General features: G+C 24.8%; 1 protein-coding gene across 1 annotated transcript in view; it reads right to left on the bottom strand.

The window, feature by feature from the left end:
• Nucleotides 1-11,647: 11,647 nt before the first annotated feature.
• The window catches only part of LOC145834172 (AN1-type zinc finger protein 4-like), a 30,513-nt gene continuing 26,242 nt past the window's right edge, over nt 11,648-15,918 (bottom strand). Inside the window, exons 16-18 of the mRNA XM_082941540.1 lie at nt 13,029-13,099; nt 12,604-12,737; nt 11,648-12,411 (exon numbers count right to left, since the gene is read on the bottom strand). Coding sequence (XP_082797666.1) covers nt 12,276-12,411; nt 12,604-12,737; nt 13,029-13,099 — 341 coding nt within the window. The 3' untranslated portion in view covers nt 11,648-12,275. The remainder of the gene's footprint in view (nt 12,412-12,603; nt 12,738-13,028; nt 13,100-15,918) is intronic.

Raw genomic sequence — 15,918 nt, 5'->3', positions numbered from 1 at the left:
ACCATCTTGAAGACCACTCTTCATCAAACAAGAATTTTCAAAACGGCATTTATTTCAACTTTATACAAAATCTTCGTCTTGAAGAACATTGATCTCAACAACTATTTGCCATTCATCATTTTTTCAAAGTTTCACCACGGCTGATTCAATCAAAAATCACTTCAAACATGTGGCAGCAACAATTCACAAATCTAGCTTACAAATCAACTGAGCATCATACAATTTTAGAATCTAAAGCCCCAAGCACATTAACAATAGACCGGCCAAAAAACGAAAATTAAAAAGTACTTAAGATCTATAAGAGGAAGGTGTTGCTTACAAATCAAACTACCAATAAACTACATACCACAAACCAAATCAATGGTTAAAGAGATGAACAAAACTAATTACTTAAAAAATTTACTGGTAAATATTTTATAAACATCAATTTTTTTTAAGTTTAATCGAAAATGTTCAAGATTTTTGCATGATACTAGTTCATTTGGAAGTTTGTTCCACATTATTACCGAACAACAGAAAAAATATTTTTGCCAACCAACATTGTTGAAATTATATTTTCATGTATATTTTCTATTATTACATCTGAGTGAGTAGCTATTTTTATAAGGTTTAAAGAAAGTTTGGGAATCAATAGTAGTTTCATTGTTAATCAAATTAAAAAAAGTAATAAGATCATATTCAAGTCTTCTGTACTCTAAAGTTTTTATATTAAGCTTTGTTAGTCTGTCTATGTAAGACGCATATGAAATGTTGCACCTATTAAAGATTGATCTCGTAAATTTTCTTTGAATAGATTCTAGTTGGTTGATGTCTGTTATAGAACATGGAGACCATTAAGGTGTGTTGTATTACATCTTAGGACGGATGTAAACTAGGTACAACTTTTTAAGAATTTCCAAATCCGTAGATATAAAGCTTTTTAGAATTTGACAAGATAAAATTGATGCAGTGCGGTAACTATAGTTAATGTGATGGTTCCATTTTAAATCATCTGAAATAAAAATTCCAAGGTTTTTAAACACTTCATTTTTAGGTAAGATTACATTGTTTATTTTAAAGTCAAACATAGGAATAGGTGTACTTCTGTGAATATTCAAAACATGACATTTGCTAGGATTTAGTTTTAATTTCCTTTCTTTTAACCAATGGTAGATTTTATCTAAATATTTTTGTAAAACTAAGTTAGATTGGCTAAACATTTTTGTGTCGTCTGCAAAAAGCTTAATGTTGTATTAGAATCAACTTCTGAGGCTATATCATTTATGTAAATTATAAATAAAAATGGGCCAATAACCCCTCCTTGTGGAACTCCACTAAATATTGGTAAGGATTCTGGTTACCGATAACTACTTTTTGTGTTCAATCCTGAAGAAATTATTTAAACCTTAAACTAGATTTCTATTAATTATTGAGCTAAAGTTTTAATTAACTTAAAATTACAAACCATTTGTTTTTAAATCATTGCATGCAAAAAAAACATATATCATAATTATTTTTGTATACAGGCAACTTATTTCAAAAACAGTCAGCAACACCCGTCTAGTCAAATATATTATTGCACTTCAACATTAAAGAAAAATAAAAGTTAAACTAAAATTTTAATTTAACAACAGTTTGTGTTAAAAAATGTATATAAATTCTGCATAAAATTAGCTTATTAATTTTATACTATATTTTCTAAAACAATAAATTTTTTATTTCTCTTTTCAAACATCTTTGCAACAACAAAAATTTTCAAGGATTAATTAACAAATAAACAGTAAAAGTTTAATAAGAATTGTTTATTGAAGGATAAATATAAAAGCACTCAAAATATTTGATTCTAAGACCTGGTGCACAAAAAAAAAACCTTTTAAACCACTAGGATACATTTTAATGTCATGTTCAGAACATATATCCTTAAATGAGATTATATATTAATAAATCATATTCTATAAGTTAGAAAATCATTATAAATATATTTTTAAATGTCTTAAAATATGTTTTCTACAAGTTTTATCAAAAACAGTAAATGTGTTAGGACATGTGGTTTTACAAAATTATTTAGCATTTATATATGCAAATTTTTTCTGTAAATACTAAATAATGATTGAGGGAACTTCCCAAATAAAACTTAGCTTAATTTTTTTATAGAGCAATATAAATTGATAAAACCACATTTATTGAAAGACTAAAATATAAGCGCTTAAAATACTTGGTCAAGGACCTGGTGCACGAAAAACATTCCGGTTATCGAGCCTCATTTCACTTGGATACCTTTTAACGTCATGTCCAGTACAATTTCATTTTTCTAAAATTTCCCAGCTCGAACACTTATTTTCTTATTTGTTCTTCCACAAGCTATAACAACAATTTTCGTTTTTTTAAGAATAATTCTATTTAAATTTTTATTACACAGACAAATATAAATTTACTTAATGATGAACTTTCAAAGCTTAGAAGGGGTTTTATTTAACAACTTAACTTTATTCTAAGTAATAGTGTTTAATGTTTAAAAAGACATATCTAAACTTTTTTGTAGATACCTGAAAACATAATAATTGAAAAATAAGCAGAGTTCAATCAAACTGTTTGAAAAAAGAAAAAAAAATCTAAGTGTTTTGTTTTTAGAATTGACACAGATAAAAAAAGAAGGTTTTTAAACTACAAAAGTATTTTTTTAGTGCATTACTATTCTAATTATGCTAATTTAAATTTCAGCAATTTAAATTTTAATAGCTCTGATTTAGTGTAAGTTGTTTAAGTTTTTTTAATAATTATAAAAATATAAAACAGTTTACGTAGATAAATTTGTACGTTAGACCTACAAAAACATTTTAGTTTTAAAATATTATAAGTTTTATATTTGAAGTTTTAAATTGAACGAAAATAGTTCTCAACCTATTTAAAAATAAGGAGACAAGTATACAATATTATATAATCAAAATTTTATTTGTAAAACTCAGTTTTACCCTTTAAAGGGATTTTCAGTTACAAATTAAATCTGAAAAATAAAAGTAAAACAAAACATTGAAGATACTAAAAAGTGAAACAAAACAAGTAAATAAAAAAATTAACTTGTGATATTTAGAAAGTTTCGAGTCTTAACCATGAAAACTGTATGCATTAGAATTACCAAATAAGTTGAAAACTTAAACTTAGGTACTGATTACTGAACATATAACAACTAAATTTAAAATACAATCAGTTTAAAGTAAATAAATAAACTAAATGACTTACACATTGCCATGAACAAAGGGATTTGAATTAAATTTATAACTTGATAAACTACTAGCTAGCTGGAGTTAAATTAAACTAATTTAAAATTGCATTGAAAAATTTTGAATAACACCGCTTCTATTATGACGTAACTAATGTATGCTTTAAACTAAGTTAATGTTATAATTTAGTTTTTACAGTTTAAAGCTGGAGTTTAAAAAAAAATTTTTAAATAGGACTAAAAACGTTTTTTACTTATAAATGAAAATTAATTTAAGTAAATAAAATGACATGCAAAACTAATTATCAAGCGCTTAAGTCTTAAATTGGAGTTTTTTTTAAGTGTGGACAACTAGCAAACGGTTCGTGTCTTTTGTTTAAGTTCTTTGTTTTATTGGCTTTGGCTATTTCTAGTTTTTTTAGGTTGCAAGTGCTGCATGTGCTGTGGATTTTTCTTACCTCCCGATGTGGTGGATGATACTCCATTTGATGTTATACTTAATATTGTTTTTTTTTCAAAACCAGATGTATTAAGCTAGTTCGGTGTTGTTTTCTATGTAGTTCTTCCAACTCATCGATAAACAATTTAAGAACAATGAATTGCTCAACAAAATTTTAAACAAAAATAATTGCAAAATTTTATACAGCTGTATGAATAAATTCAAAGTTATTATACAAAAAAATAATAAAAAGACACTAAATAATATCTCCAATAAAGAAAAAAAAATCAATATTACCCCTACTTGTAATTGCAAATCTAAAAACTACTGTCCTTTGAACAACAAATGCCTTATAGAAAATGCTATTTACAAAGCCACCGTAAAACCGAACAAGGAAACAAAAGAATGCATTGGAAGCACTGCTAACACTTTTAAAAGCAGATGGTACAAACATAATTACAGTTTTAACACCTACAAAGAAAACAACATCGAACTAGCTAAATACATCTGGTTTTTAAAATACAACAATATTAAGTATAACATCAAAAAGAGTATAGAATTTGAGATATGGGTCAAATAACTTTGGAAACTCAACAAAAAAAGTAAAGTCAGTACTTATTACTTTTATCTTCTTATAAATGTTCTTATTAAACCCTCTTTATTATCAAAATCTTATTAACAAAACTTGCATGAGCATTTTTTTTAATAAATATTTTTTTTAGATGTTGCCTAATAACTGTTTCACGAACTTTAATTGTCACAATATGAATTGTCACAGAACCAACATTCAACGACAAGCTGTTCGATTTTTCTATAGAAAAAGCAGACTACTAACTTACTTTTTATTCTGTTATCATATCAATCTACTATGATTGACAAATGCTACAAACTTTATTATGATGCTATGAACTCACTAACAGAAAATGCTTTAATTTAACTGGTGGCTGCCTGCTCAGTAAATGTTTCAATACAAATTGTTTTTTTTCTCTTAACAAAATTTTTCAACAACTTATTCTAATTAAACTTGAATAATTATTTTTTCAACAAAAAGTAAAATCAAATGTGTTCCTTCACAATATATTTTTGTTTTTCTTTTGTAGTTGAAGAATATACTTATTTAATTTTTAACTGTTTCGTATAATATATTTTTTTCAAATAATATTTTTCTCAAAAAAGAAGCTTAGACAGACCATACAACTTTTTGTGCATACTGGTTGTGTCGTATCTTGTACTGCATTTTCTTTTAAATGTTAGAAAATTTGATTTAGTTCATGCTTATATAGTCTTGGACAAGACCTTAAAGGTATTCAAGTGGTGTGCGACTCGATAACCGAAATATTTTTTTTTAAGCAGGTCTTTTGATTAAACATTTTGAGAACTTTTTTGTCGTTAAATATACAATATATATAATAATGATTGAATGGTCTGTCTAAGCTTCTTTATTTAAGAAAAAAAAATTATTTGAAAAAAGTTTGTTATACGAAGCTGTTTAAAAATAAAATAAGTATGTTCTTCAACTACAAAAGTAAAAACAAAAAAAAACATATTGTGAAGGAACATGTTTGATTTTATTTTTTGTTGATAAAATTTTATTAAAAAGTTTAATTAAAAGAGTTGTTGAAATATTTTGTTAAGAGAAAAAAACAATTTGTATTAACAGTTTTACTTAGCAGGCAGCCACCAGTTGAATTAAAGCATTTTCTTTTAGTAAGTTCATGGCAGCAAAAAATGTTTACAGCATTTGTCAATCATAGTAGATTGATATGATAATAGAATAAAAAGTAAGTTATAAGATTTAAAATTTTAATTTAACTTATGTCTTATTTTTTATATTTTTCTACTTTCTGTTCAAATATGTAGTCACTCACTGAAGTTTTATGAATTTGTGCCAGTTTATTGTCGATTGGTAACTTAATTTTGGCTTAGCCGTTTTGCAAACTTTTGACAGTTTAAAAATTACGTCATAATCTATTTATGCTTAAGTTTTAAACTTTCATTTGAGTGTTTTGTTTTATGCTTTATTTTGAGCTTTGCAGTTAAGGAGTGCATAGGCAAGAAACTCGAGTCCTGCAATTTTGCATCTTGAAAAAGCCCTTAAAGTGAGCTTTATATAACAAAATTTAATTCATTAGGTTAATCAACTTATTTCTATATATATATAGATGCAAAGGCTGTATTTATTTTCTAGTTTATTAACATATAGTGGTGTACGACTCGATAACCAAAAGGTTCCTTTGTACACCAGGTACTTAGACCAAACTTTTTGAGCGCTTTTTTTATCGTTCAATAAACAATATATATATTAATATTATTTATCAAAACAAATTTATTATGGTATTGAAAAAAAATAGAATTTAAAAAAAATGCAGTGGTAACATTCATAAATAAAACATTGTAATTAATGATTTGGTTTTTTTAGTTTAATGAGTTATTTTTTAAAACTTCTTTTATTGACTTTCACGACTTCCTTTACTCACAGTAATTGTAAGTAGTTTAAATAAGTATAAAACACTAACAGTAATACATATTAAAAAACGTATTTATTCTGGTCTTATTCGTCAAATACCCTTAAATTTTTATGTATGCAAAAAACAAAAAAAAGAATAATAAATAAAAAATAAAGGAGTAAGCGATTAAAATAAACACTTAATAATTCAGCCATTATTTTTAAAATTTGTACTTTGTTTTGTTTTTATTTTTTACAAAGCTAAGAGTGTAAAAAAGAGCTTCATATAAGTTTCATCGTAGTAGAAAATTTAGATAGCGTATAACATACAATACTTCTTAACACCAAAAGCCTGCTGTACACATTTAGTGGACGGGCTTAAAGTGTTGAAAAGTTTGTAGGACTGCTTCATATACATTTTTAACCAAAAATCTTGTTTCAGGTTTTTCATTTGATTATATTTTTCGTATTAATTTTAACCTTTTTTAACCCTTTACCTAAACGCGTACTTTAACCCTAACATTTACCATTACAGAAAACAAGTGACTACGTAGCTTATTTTGTATGAACCAACATCTTGAATTTTTAAACTAAAAAAGTTGGCAAAAGAAAAGTTTTTATTTAAATATAATAAATATAAATTTGCATTTTTTTTTTCTTTTAATTGAACTGTTAAACTAGGGAACAGTAGTTGAAAATGTTTTGAAACTGTAATGTATAACTTACCATAAATTTAAACTGAAATACTCTAATACTTCACCAGCAATACTCTATAAATAAGTTAAATAAATTGTAAACATTAAAACGAGTGTTGTAAAAATTTAAAATTTTCAGATAAGTCAGTAAACATTTTATAGTTAGTAGGTACTTGTCAATAGTTGAAAGTTAAATATAAACTTCAAAAATATATTTTTTTGGAAGTTACAATTCTTATAATTCTTGTACAAATTTTTTTAACGGAAATATGTAACAAATTTAAATTTAAGTACCCTAGTTTTAAAATTTTTACTCTCTATGTTATGTCCGTAGTATACATTTGCTAATGTGTTAGTATGTTTTTTTACTAGCTTGATTGTGTTGTTTTACTTTTTTTAATGTAATTTTTGTAAAACGATTCAACAGATACTTTATCAATAAAACATAAATATAAAGTATTTGGTAAAATAAATAAATAATGCTAAGATTTTAGGTTTATAGTACATTTTCCTTAACTTAGGATGTTTGAACAGATTCGAGCATGTTAGTTTCTTTTTTTATATTTAAGGCTAGCGTTTAGTTATATGACTAAGTTAGTTATGTTCAGTTTTACTGTATAAACCTTTATATTTTTTTAAATTCCATTTTGATTTGCTAAATTAATAATACCCTTTAATTCTTATTTCTAAGATTAAAAAAAATCCAGCTGATTCTAATTATTAAGACTGCATTAATGCTAGTTTTAGGTGAATGTGCTCGAATATTTTGTTTAAAAAAAAAAGCCTAATGAAATAAAGACCTTAATTTTTTTGTTACTTAGCAAAAATTTCATTGTTTTAATGAAACTATTTAGTTTAAGGAGTAAAAATGGTTGTGTTTTTAAATACTACGAGCTACTTTAAAAATTGTAATTAAAAACATACAAAGTTTTAAAGTTTCTAAAGCTAAACTAACTTTCCCAAAAAAGTAAATACTGTAACTTGAAATTAATTTTAAAATAGTATAAATTTAGAAAATCTAAAAGAGTTAAAATAAACTCTAGCTGAGGATCTTATTTATCTCATCGATTAACTGAGTGAAATTTGTTAAACAATTAGTAAAATAATAAATTTATAATTTTTGACTATTTATCTTAATTCGTAAAATAATCGATCAGGAAAAATTTTGGTAAAATAATAAAAAAATTGGAACATAAGTGACCAGTGATTATACAATAAGATATACAAGACACACAATTTCAAAAAAACTAGATATATTTCGAGCAATTCTCATCAGTAGAGTACAAAGCTAACTAGTAATTAAGATTTAACAAACTTATATAGTAACCAAGTAATCAAGAGATTAATAAAAGACAAAAGCAATTAGTAAAAATTAGAATCATTTAAGTATACTTACGTTATGTTTAATCTACAGTAAAAGTAAACAAAATAAAATAAAAACAACACTTATAAAGTACAGTAACCTCTCGCATATTTACGCACATTGTGTCCACAGAAAAAGTGCGTAAAGATATGAGAGATCGTAAAGATACTAGAGGTACCAAACATACTTACTATAATGGCTGTTTTTTGATATTGCTTCTAGTTAAAAGCAGACTGAGGACTTTCCCATTTTTAAAATTTGTTTACTTAATTTATAATTATGAAAATATTAGATAAAACTATACACTAAAAAAAAAAGATTTAATTTTATATAAAATAATAATACTTGTAGAAAAACTTTACTAACTTTAATAATTAATATATTTTATCTTGATTTTTACTTATATCTGACTTATTTGATACTTAACATTCATATTCTATTATTAACTTAGCAAATAAATAAATAATACAAAGCAAGTGTTACAGAAGAATAACTTAAACTAAAAAAACGTCAAATGAAAATTAGTGATATGTTTACTAAAAAACGATTGAGATTTGTTTTAAGTGTGAGCTCTATAATTATTAAGTGATACTGCTACTTTTTGCTAGGAAGTTTCATTAAATTTATTTTTTAGATGTTTATTTTTATATAGTGTAAGAGTACTGTATTATTTATTATTTTATTATACTTTTATTATTCAACACAGTCATATGTTTTTCAGAATTTTAATTTAATCTCTTATTGCTAACTAAATTTCTGATATACTGAGGTATAACTAAATGTTTATCAATTAGTCAAGGAACATAAGATTACAAAGTATAAAGATATAAAGAGGTGAGTTAGTGTTTAAAAACATATTTTACATTAAAAATATACAATAAACCTAATTTGTGCAATTTTAAAGAAAACTAAAACTTTTATTGTTTGAATATTTTAGAATTCTAACATTCGTAACTAAACGAGAGTGCGTAACGTCACGAGTGCGTAAAGATGCGAGAGGTTACTGTATTACGAAAATAAAGCAACAGTATAGTCAATTTTTTTTTGCCTACATAAAACACGTTTTCTTAACAAAATACAAATGGCTTCTAATTTAATCAAATCCAAAAATTTAATACAAGTTTTGATAATTTTAAATCTACTTAGATTACAACTGTTTGCTTATGTTGAACTATTAACCAAATGTTTTGCAATAGATGAACGTTTAGATGCATTTAAGACCTTGTCCAGTACATTATTTTTCTTATCTGAAAAGCAAAAATTCTCTACACTCTTTTGTACATGCTCTTTTATCCTTTTCCTTAGATGTCTTATTGTTAGTCCAATATAGTTTGCTTTACAACTGTAGCTGTATTTGTAGACTACCATACTTTTATTTATTTTTGATATTGGATCATTACCACCTGGTGTTAATAGTGGCTTAGAGGTAAGGCAATTCTAAGGTTTGCTGCATAATAAGTATTTCTTATCAATTGTCTAATTTTCTTTTCTAACATTTCTGAGCTTTTATTAATGAATGGAATTTTTAAAGTAACTACACATTTTTTCATTCCTATTGTCTTTGTTCTATCCAAATTTTTTAAACGTTAATGAATTGTTTTGTTAACTAACTCTTGTTGGTACCCGTTTTTGTTTAATACTAACTTAGTCTGTTTGATTTCACTTAGTAGCAGCTCTGGGTAACAAATTTTATGTGATTTTTAAATTTAAAGTTTTGATTAGATTCACTTTTCTCTTTAAGCTACAGTTAGATTGAAAATAAAAATAACAACTTGTAAAATTTTTCTTTCTATACACCGATGTTAAAAATCTGTTTTCTTCTCGTTTAATTGTAGATCTGAAAATGCAAGTTCATTATTGTTTTCTTTTTCCATTGTGAAACTGATAGTTATGAGCATTATTAAATATTGAAAAGTTCATCCATAATTTTATCGCTTATGACCAACACAAAAAAAATCATCAATATACCTAAGGTACAATAAATTGTTTTTGAAAACTTTTAATTCAGTATAACCAATAAATATATTAGCCAATTTTGGTCCCAAGAGAGTTCCCATGGCTATCCCGTCATGTTGTGAATAAATTAAGGAATTAAAAGTAAACTTAACGCAATAAGTTGCAAGTTTCGAAAGTTCCTTAAAATACAATCTGTTAATTGTAGGTTTACTTATCTTATACAATGTATCAACACAGATTTCAACGACCTCTTCCAACGGTACGTTAGTAAAAACACTTTTAAAATAATTTTTTTTTTGCATTAACATAAAAGTACAGTTAATTATAGTTAACTTTTGTTTTACAGTTTAATTATTTATAGATTTGATTTTAATAATTAGGTAAATATTTTAGCCAGGTTTCTATTGTAGCTTAACCTAACATTTGGTTTATTTATTCTATTTAGAATTTGCTATTGGTCCAAGTATATATTATGTGCTGAAGATTTACAAGAACCATATAGTTTATCAGCAAAACTACTTTTACTTATCAGTAGGTCTTTAATCGATAAAAACTTAAAGTTTGTTTTTAATGCCTTTTTTACAGTTATAAACTGTATTTTTTTTGAAAGATGTACCTTGATTTTTTCTAGAAACGATAGTAAAAATATTTGGCATTTGTTATTGACGCAGACCCTTTTTTTAATAGTTACTGTATATTACTATTACTTTATTTAGGTTGATTTAAAAAACTAAGATTGAAAGTCTGACTAGAAGTTTTTAATCAATGCATTAAAAAAAACGCATGGAAGACTGAGGAAGGTAAAATAAAATACTCGAGTTCGAACAAAACAAATTGCAAAGTTCTTAAAGAGTTAATGGTGTTGTACAAATAAAATCCACAATTGAAGTTAAGTTGTCATTCTTCGTTAAAATAATATAAAAAAAACGAGTTATAGAATTAAATACTTTTTATCTACGTTAATTTAGCAGTTTTTTTATGTACTTACGCACAGTGGTGTGAATAGAAAATATTTTATCGTTCACAGAAACTTTATAGCAAATTTATTTTTTATGTTAGTTTTTAACCTTAACAAAGTTTATAAGTTAAACTTCGGTATTTGAAAGTTTTAATAACGTGATAAAGTTTTGAAGTTTAAGAGGACCTGTGACAAGCAAAACAAAGTTAAGAAAATTCAAAAAGTTTATAGAAGTTTAAAAACGTGATAACTACAAAATTCAAAGTTTTTTAGAACATGATCTATCTCCCTCCCTTCTGGGATCGGTATCTATAACACTTCTAAAAAACGACTATTAAGTAATTCATGTTTTCTAGTCTTTCAAGTAATCCAAATCCAGTTATAATTTATGACGTGTTTTTAAAAATTTATCATTATGTCCAGCTACTTTTTTATTTAATCAGTAAAAAAATTACAGAACTATTAGCTATGGACCAAGCTTTTCCTTCTACCGAAAGCACTCACTGCCGCACACGAAAACTAAAAGTTTTTTTTTATTAAAACATGTGTTACAATCAATATAATACATCCTTAGAAACACATTCGATGTAGAAAAAATAAGCAAGACCTTTATATATGATAAATAAATCTCAAAAAACAATCAATTAATGATACACTCAACTATTTTTAAGTTGTAAAAAAGCCAAACTTTGTAAGCCCTAGCTTTAGAAATTTATCAACAGTTAAAAAGAGCAGTTTTTAATTCATAGCTCAATTAGATTTCTAAATTACTTTTAGATTGTCTTGTTTAACAACTTTGCGTCAAAATTCTAAAGGTGTTCGTTTTTCATAAAACTATCACAGTGAAACTTTTAAGCGCTAATGTTTCATATTCAGTAATTTTTAATGTTAGTCAGATTTTTAATAAGCAAGGACGCCACAAACCTAATAAATGCATTAGAAGACCATATAAAGAATTGTGTTTTTTTTCAACCATTGAAAGTGATAAAAATAACTTAATAAAAAAAAATCTAAGTATACAAATAGATATTCAAGTAAATGCAAAGCGTTTACACAAAGTTTTTACACGTCAAGTAATGAAATATTTTCATGTATTTTTTTGGCAGTTATGAAATGAGTAACTTGTTGAAACCCGTTCAATCAAATTTGTTTACGAATCAGAACTTTAAAACAAACACTTTATCAGTATATCATTCCAAACTTTACATAGATAAAAAGTCTATATTTTGGGTAGCTTTGGTGCTCGCACGAGAGGGTTGTTACCCTGCAGAACTTTCCTCCCCTGACTTTTGTAATCGTGGGTGCAATCATGTGCTTCCGCATAACGGTGTTGTGCGCAAAAATTCAACCCGCATCTAAAGTATATTTACTTTAAAAAAAAAACAAAAGAAAAATAAAATGAAAACTGTAAAACTAATGTCTATTTACGATTTACTAAAATACAACGAATAATCGATCTGTTTTAAAGACAAAAAATATTTTGTTATTATTAAATTAAATAATTTTCATGAACTACAAAAAAGTATATACAACCAGTTAAGTTAAACCTGCAAGTGTATGAAGATGCAAGTCCGGTTCTCTTGCCACACAAGTAGCACCTCTTTTTACTTTTCAAAGAGTTAAGAGGAGGTAACATTCTTGGTTTTGATGATACTACTGTGCTTGAATGGGGCAAACTTTTCTGCGATAGAGTTATAAAAATATATTATACTTACTAAATCAAGTAAATTAGTAAAAATTCATTGTTTTAAGAAAGATATACTTTAAATTATTTTTACTATCATCAATATGCATTACTAGCAGATTAAATTTTTATATAATAATTAAAAACTTTGTAAAGAGAGTACAAATTTTTAAATACATGTAGTTTACTGCAGAAAGTAAACATCATTTGTGGTTTAACTGAAAATTTTTGAGGAAATAACTTATGTAAACTAAAAGAAATAACCATAACTTTTATTTCAATAAATACCTGTAATATACTAGATTGACTGTCTTTTTTGACAAACGATGTATGTCTGATCGGCTGTAATAATTTTCCTTCTGTTTTACAAGCTACATATTAATGGCCGAACAATTAACTTTAGTAATAAAATTAAAGAAATCATAAAAAATCAATTGCACTTTAAAGATTAAAAATAAACTAACGTAAATAGCTACAAGTATATATAAACAACAATTTTCTATTGAGCTTATATTTAGTCTCCACTAATAAAAGAGGACTACTTCAAGTAAATTAATTAAAAATAAACGTATTAATTAACAATAAGATATAATATTTAAAAAATTTACTAAACATATTTAAAACAGATAGAGTAGTGTTGACACCAGTGGTGTGGTATTTTTGTCAGGTTGTGTGCAATTTTTTTAATAAATCCCCTAACTTAAGACTTTTGTAATTAGCTATATAAAGAACATTTTCTAAGTAATTTAATTGAATTAAATACATAAAGTAAATTCGAAGTTACTGTTCTAGATAATACTTATACATTTCAAAATTTAACCATTAAAAAAAACTTCATTAGAATTACTTATACTTGCACGAATATAAACTAACTTAGGAAAAATTATTTAACACGAATTACAGTAAACTTTATATCTATAAAAATAAATATATTCAATAAAATGAAAATATCTGATTATTACCGAAAAAAATATCAATCTCTCTTATATACAATACAACAGTGATAACAGCACCTCATTGCACACTATATATACTACACAAAATTATTTTTGAGTAAAAGAAAGTGAAATGTTATAAATAGTTAAATGTTATAAACTTCTTCAAAAATTCAAACTTAGTACCATAATTTAACTTGTTTTGCTTTAAGGTAAAAATTTGTTTTAACTGTAAGCTTTCATATAAAGCATTTGAGCGGGAATTTAAATTTTAATAACGATTAAAAGCACAAGATTGTTCAAATTTTCAATAATTACGTCACAATTAAAATAAGCTACACCAATTTTAATTAAATTTTTAGCTCATTTCATCAACTACACTTTTGCTTAAGCAATGTTTAGTCTGTAAATTATCTAGAAGAAAAAAGAAAGCTACATACAGCTTTGATTATTATTATTATTGTTGTTATATTGATTTTAAAACTTAGCTAAAAATTTAAACTTCTACTAAAACTCAGTCTTAATATTAAAATTTGATTTGTTTAGTTTCTTAAGTAAAAATTTTCAGTAATAATTTGTTTTTATTTGAATTTAATTATTTAAATGCTATTTTCCATGACTGCCACATATCTTTTTTTAGATTTATTTAAGCACTGACGAGGTCTTTGACCGAAACTTAGTTTGCAAAATAAATTTTTGAAAGAATAAATATATGTTATAAATAGAATAGATTACTAGCTTGTTTAATGTAGATTAGGTATAAAGGTTAGAAAATTAAATTTAATCATAATAAATAAAAGCAAGATGAATTTAGCTTGTTGCATATTTTTAAATTTTAATTAAATACAAATCAAAAATTTTCAAAAAAAGAAACATATTATTAAATGACAAATGTAAAACACAAGACATAGTTGAAAACTGTTGACTGGCAAGTTTGAAACCCAAATCTTAATGACAGTTAAACTAAGTATATAACTTTGAAGATATCAGGGTTGCCTTGCCACTCTTAAAGTTGAAAAACTGTCCTGAGTTAGTTAAAAACTGTGCTGAGTTACCATTAACATTCTAAATTCCTTTAAAGAAGAATTTTTATTTTTTCAAAACTAATAAAAACTGAGCTCTTCAACAAAATTAGTTAAAAAACAACAAAAAATGTAACTAAATTAACTAGATCTCATTCATAATCTATAAAAAAAAACTATTCTAAAAACTTTAAAACAATCTTAAAACTATTCTGAGTTTGTTTATAAAAAAAAAACAAAGCTATCCTGAGTTAAAAAAAACTAAAAGTATTCTGAGTTATCCTGAGTCTGTGGAGTTGTAACCAATTTATAAAAAGCTTCTGATATAAAACAAAATTTTTAAAAGATAAATTTTTAAAGGTCAATTTTTTTTGAGTTCTAAAAAGTGTACAAAAAATATTACTTTTCCTTTATATTAAAATCAATTTATTTAAGATCTTTAGGAAAAAGTATTTTCTAAATGTTACATACAGTAGGTAGAAAAAAGATTTTTAAAATACCATTTTAAATTTAATTAAAACTAAATAAATTTAAATCTAAAATTAATCAATTTTGTGTTTTAGATTAATAATTAATTAAAAAAGGTCTGTTTTCTACAAGTTGCTTAAAATTTATTCATGATTTGACTTCACAAACTTTAAAATAATTTGCTACAAATAATTTTGAATTTTTTAAATCTAATGGTTGATAGAATTAAAATCTTTGATGTGTTCATTATTTTAAGTAATTAAGAAACTACTTTTACTTAAAATTTTAAGTTAGCTGAAATTTAAATAAAACTTTTTGTATAGTGAGGTTATACTGTAATCACAGTATGAACTGTTTATATACTATATGTTTTATTTATTATTATTATTTTTATTTGTATTTTTTTTTCCTTTTATTATTTATTTTAATTTTTTTTATAATTAATATTATTATTTTTATTATTAGTTTATTTTTACGTTAATAGTAGTTATTTATTACTATTTTTTTTAAATTTATTTATTCTTGAATCATTATCATCATAGGATAGGTTTAGCTTGACGGTTGTTTACAATGCGTTAGCATATTTCTTTGTAAAAAAATTGTTCATAATTGTTATACTACTAAAGGTGCATTACAAAAGCTGTGCAAATTTTGAATCTAAATTCTTATGAAGTTTATGAATTAAAAAAATGTTTCTCATGGAGTTTTTCATCAAAGCCGGTACACAATGATGCTTACGCACCGAATCTGTAT

Source organism: Thalia democratica, chromosome 4, assembly GCF_965202585.1.
Source record: "Thalia democratica chromosome 4, ktThaDemo2.hap1.1, whole genome shotgun sequence".
Taxonomy (NCBI): domain Eukaryota; kingdom Metazoa; phylum Chordata; class Thaliacea; order Salpida; family Salpidae; genus Thalia; species Thalia democratica.
This window is presented reverse-complemented; position numbering and strand designations above follow the sequence as displayed.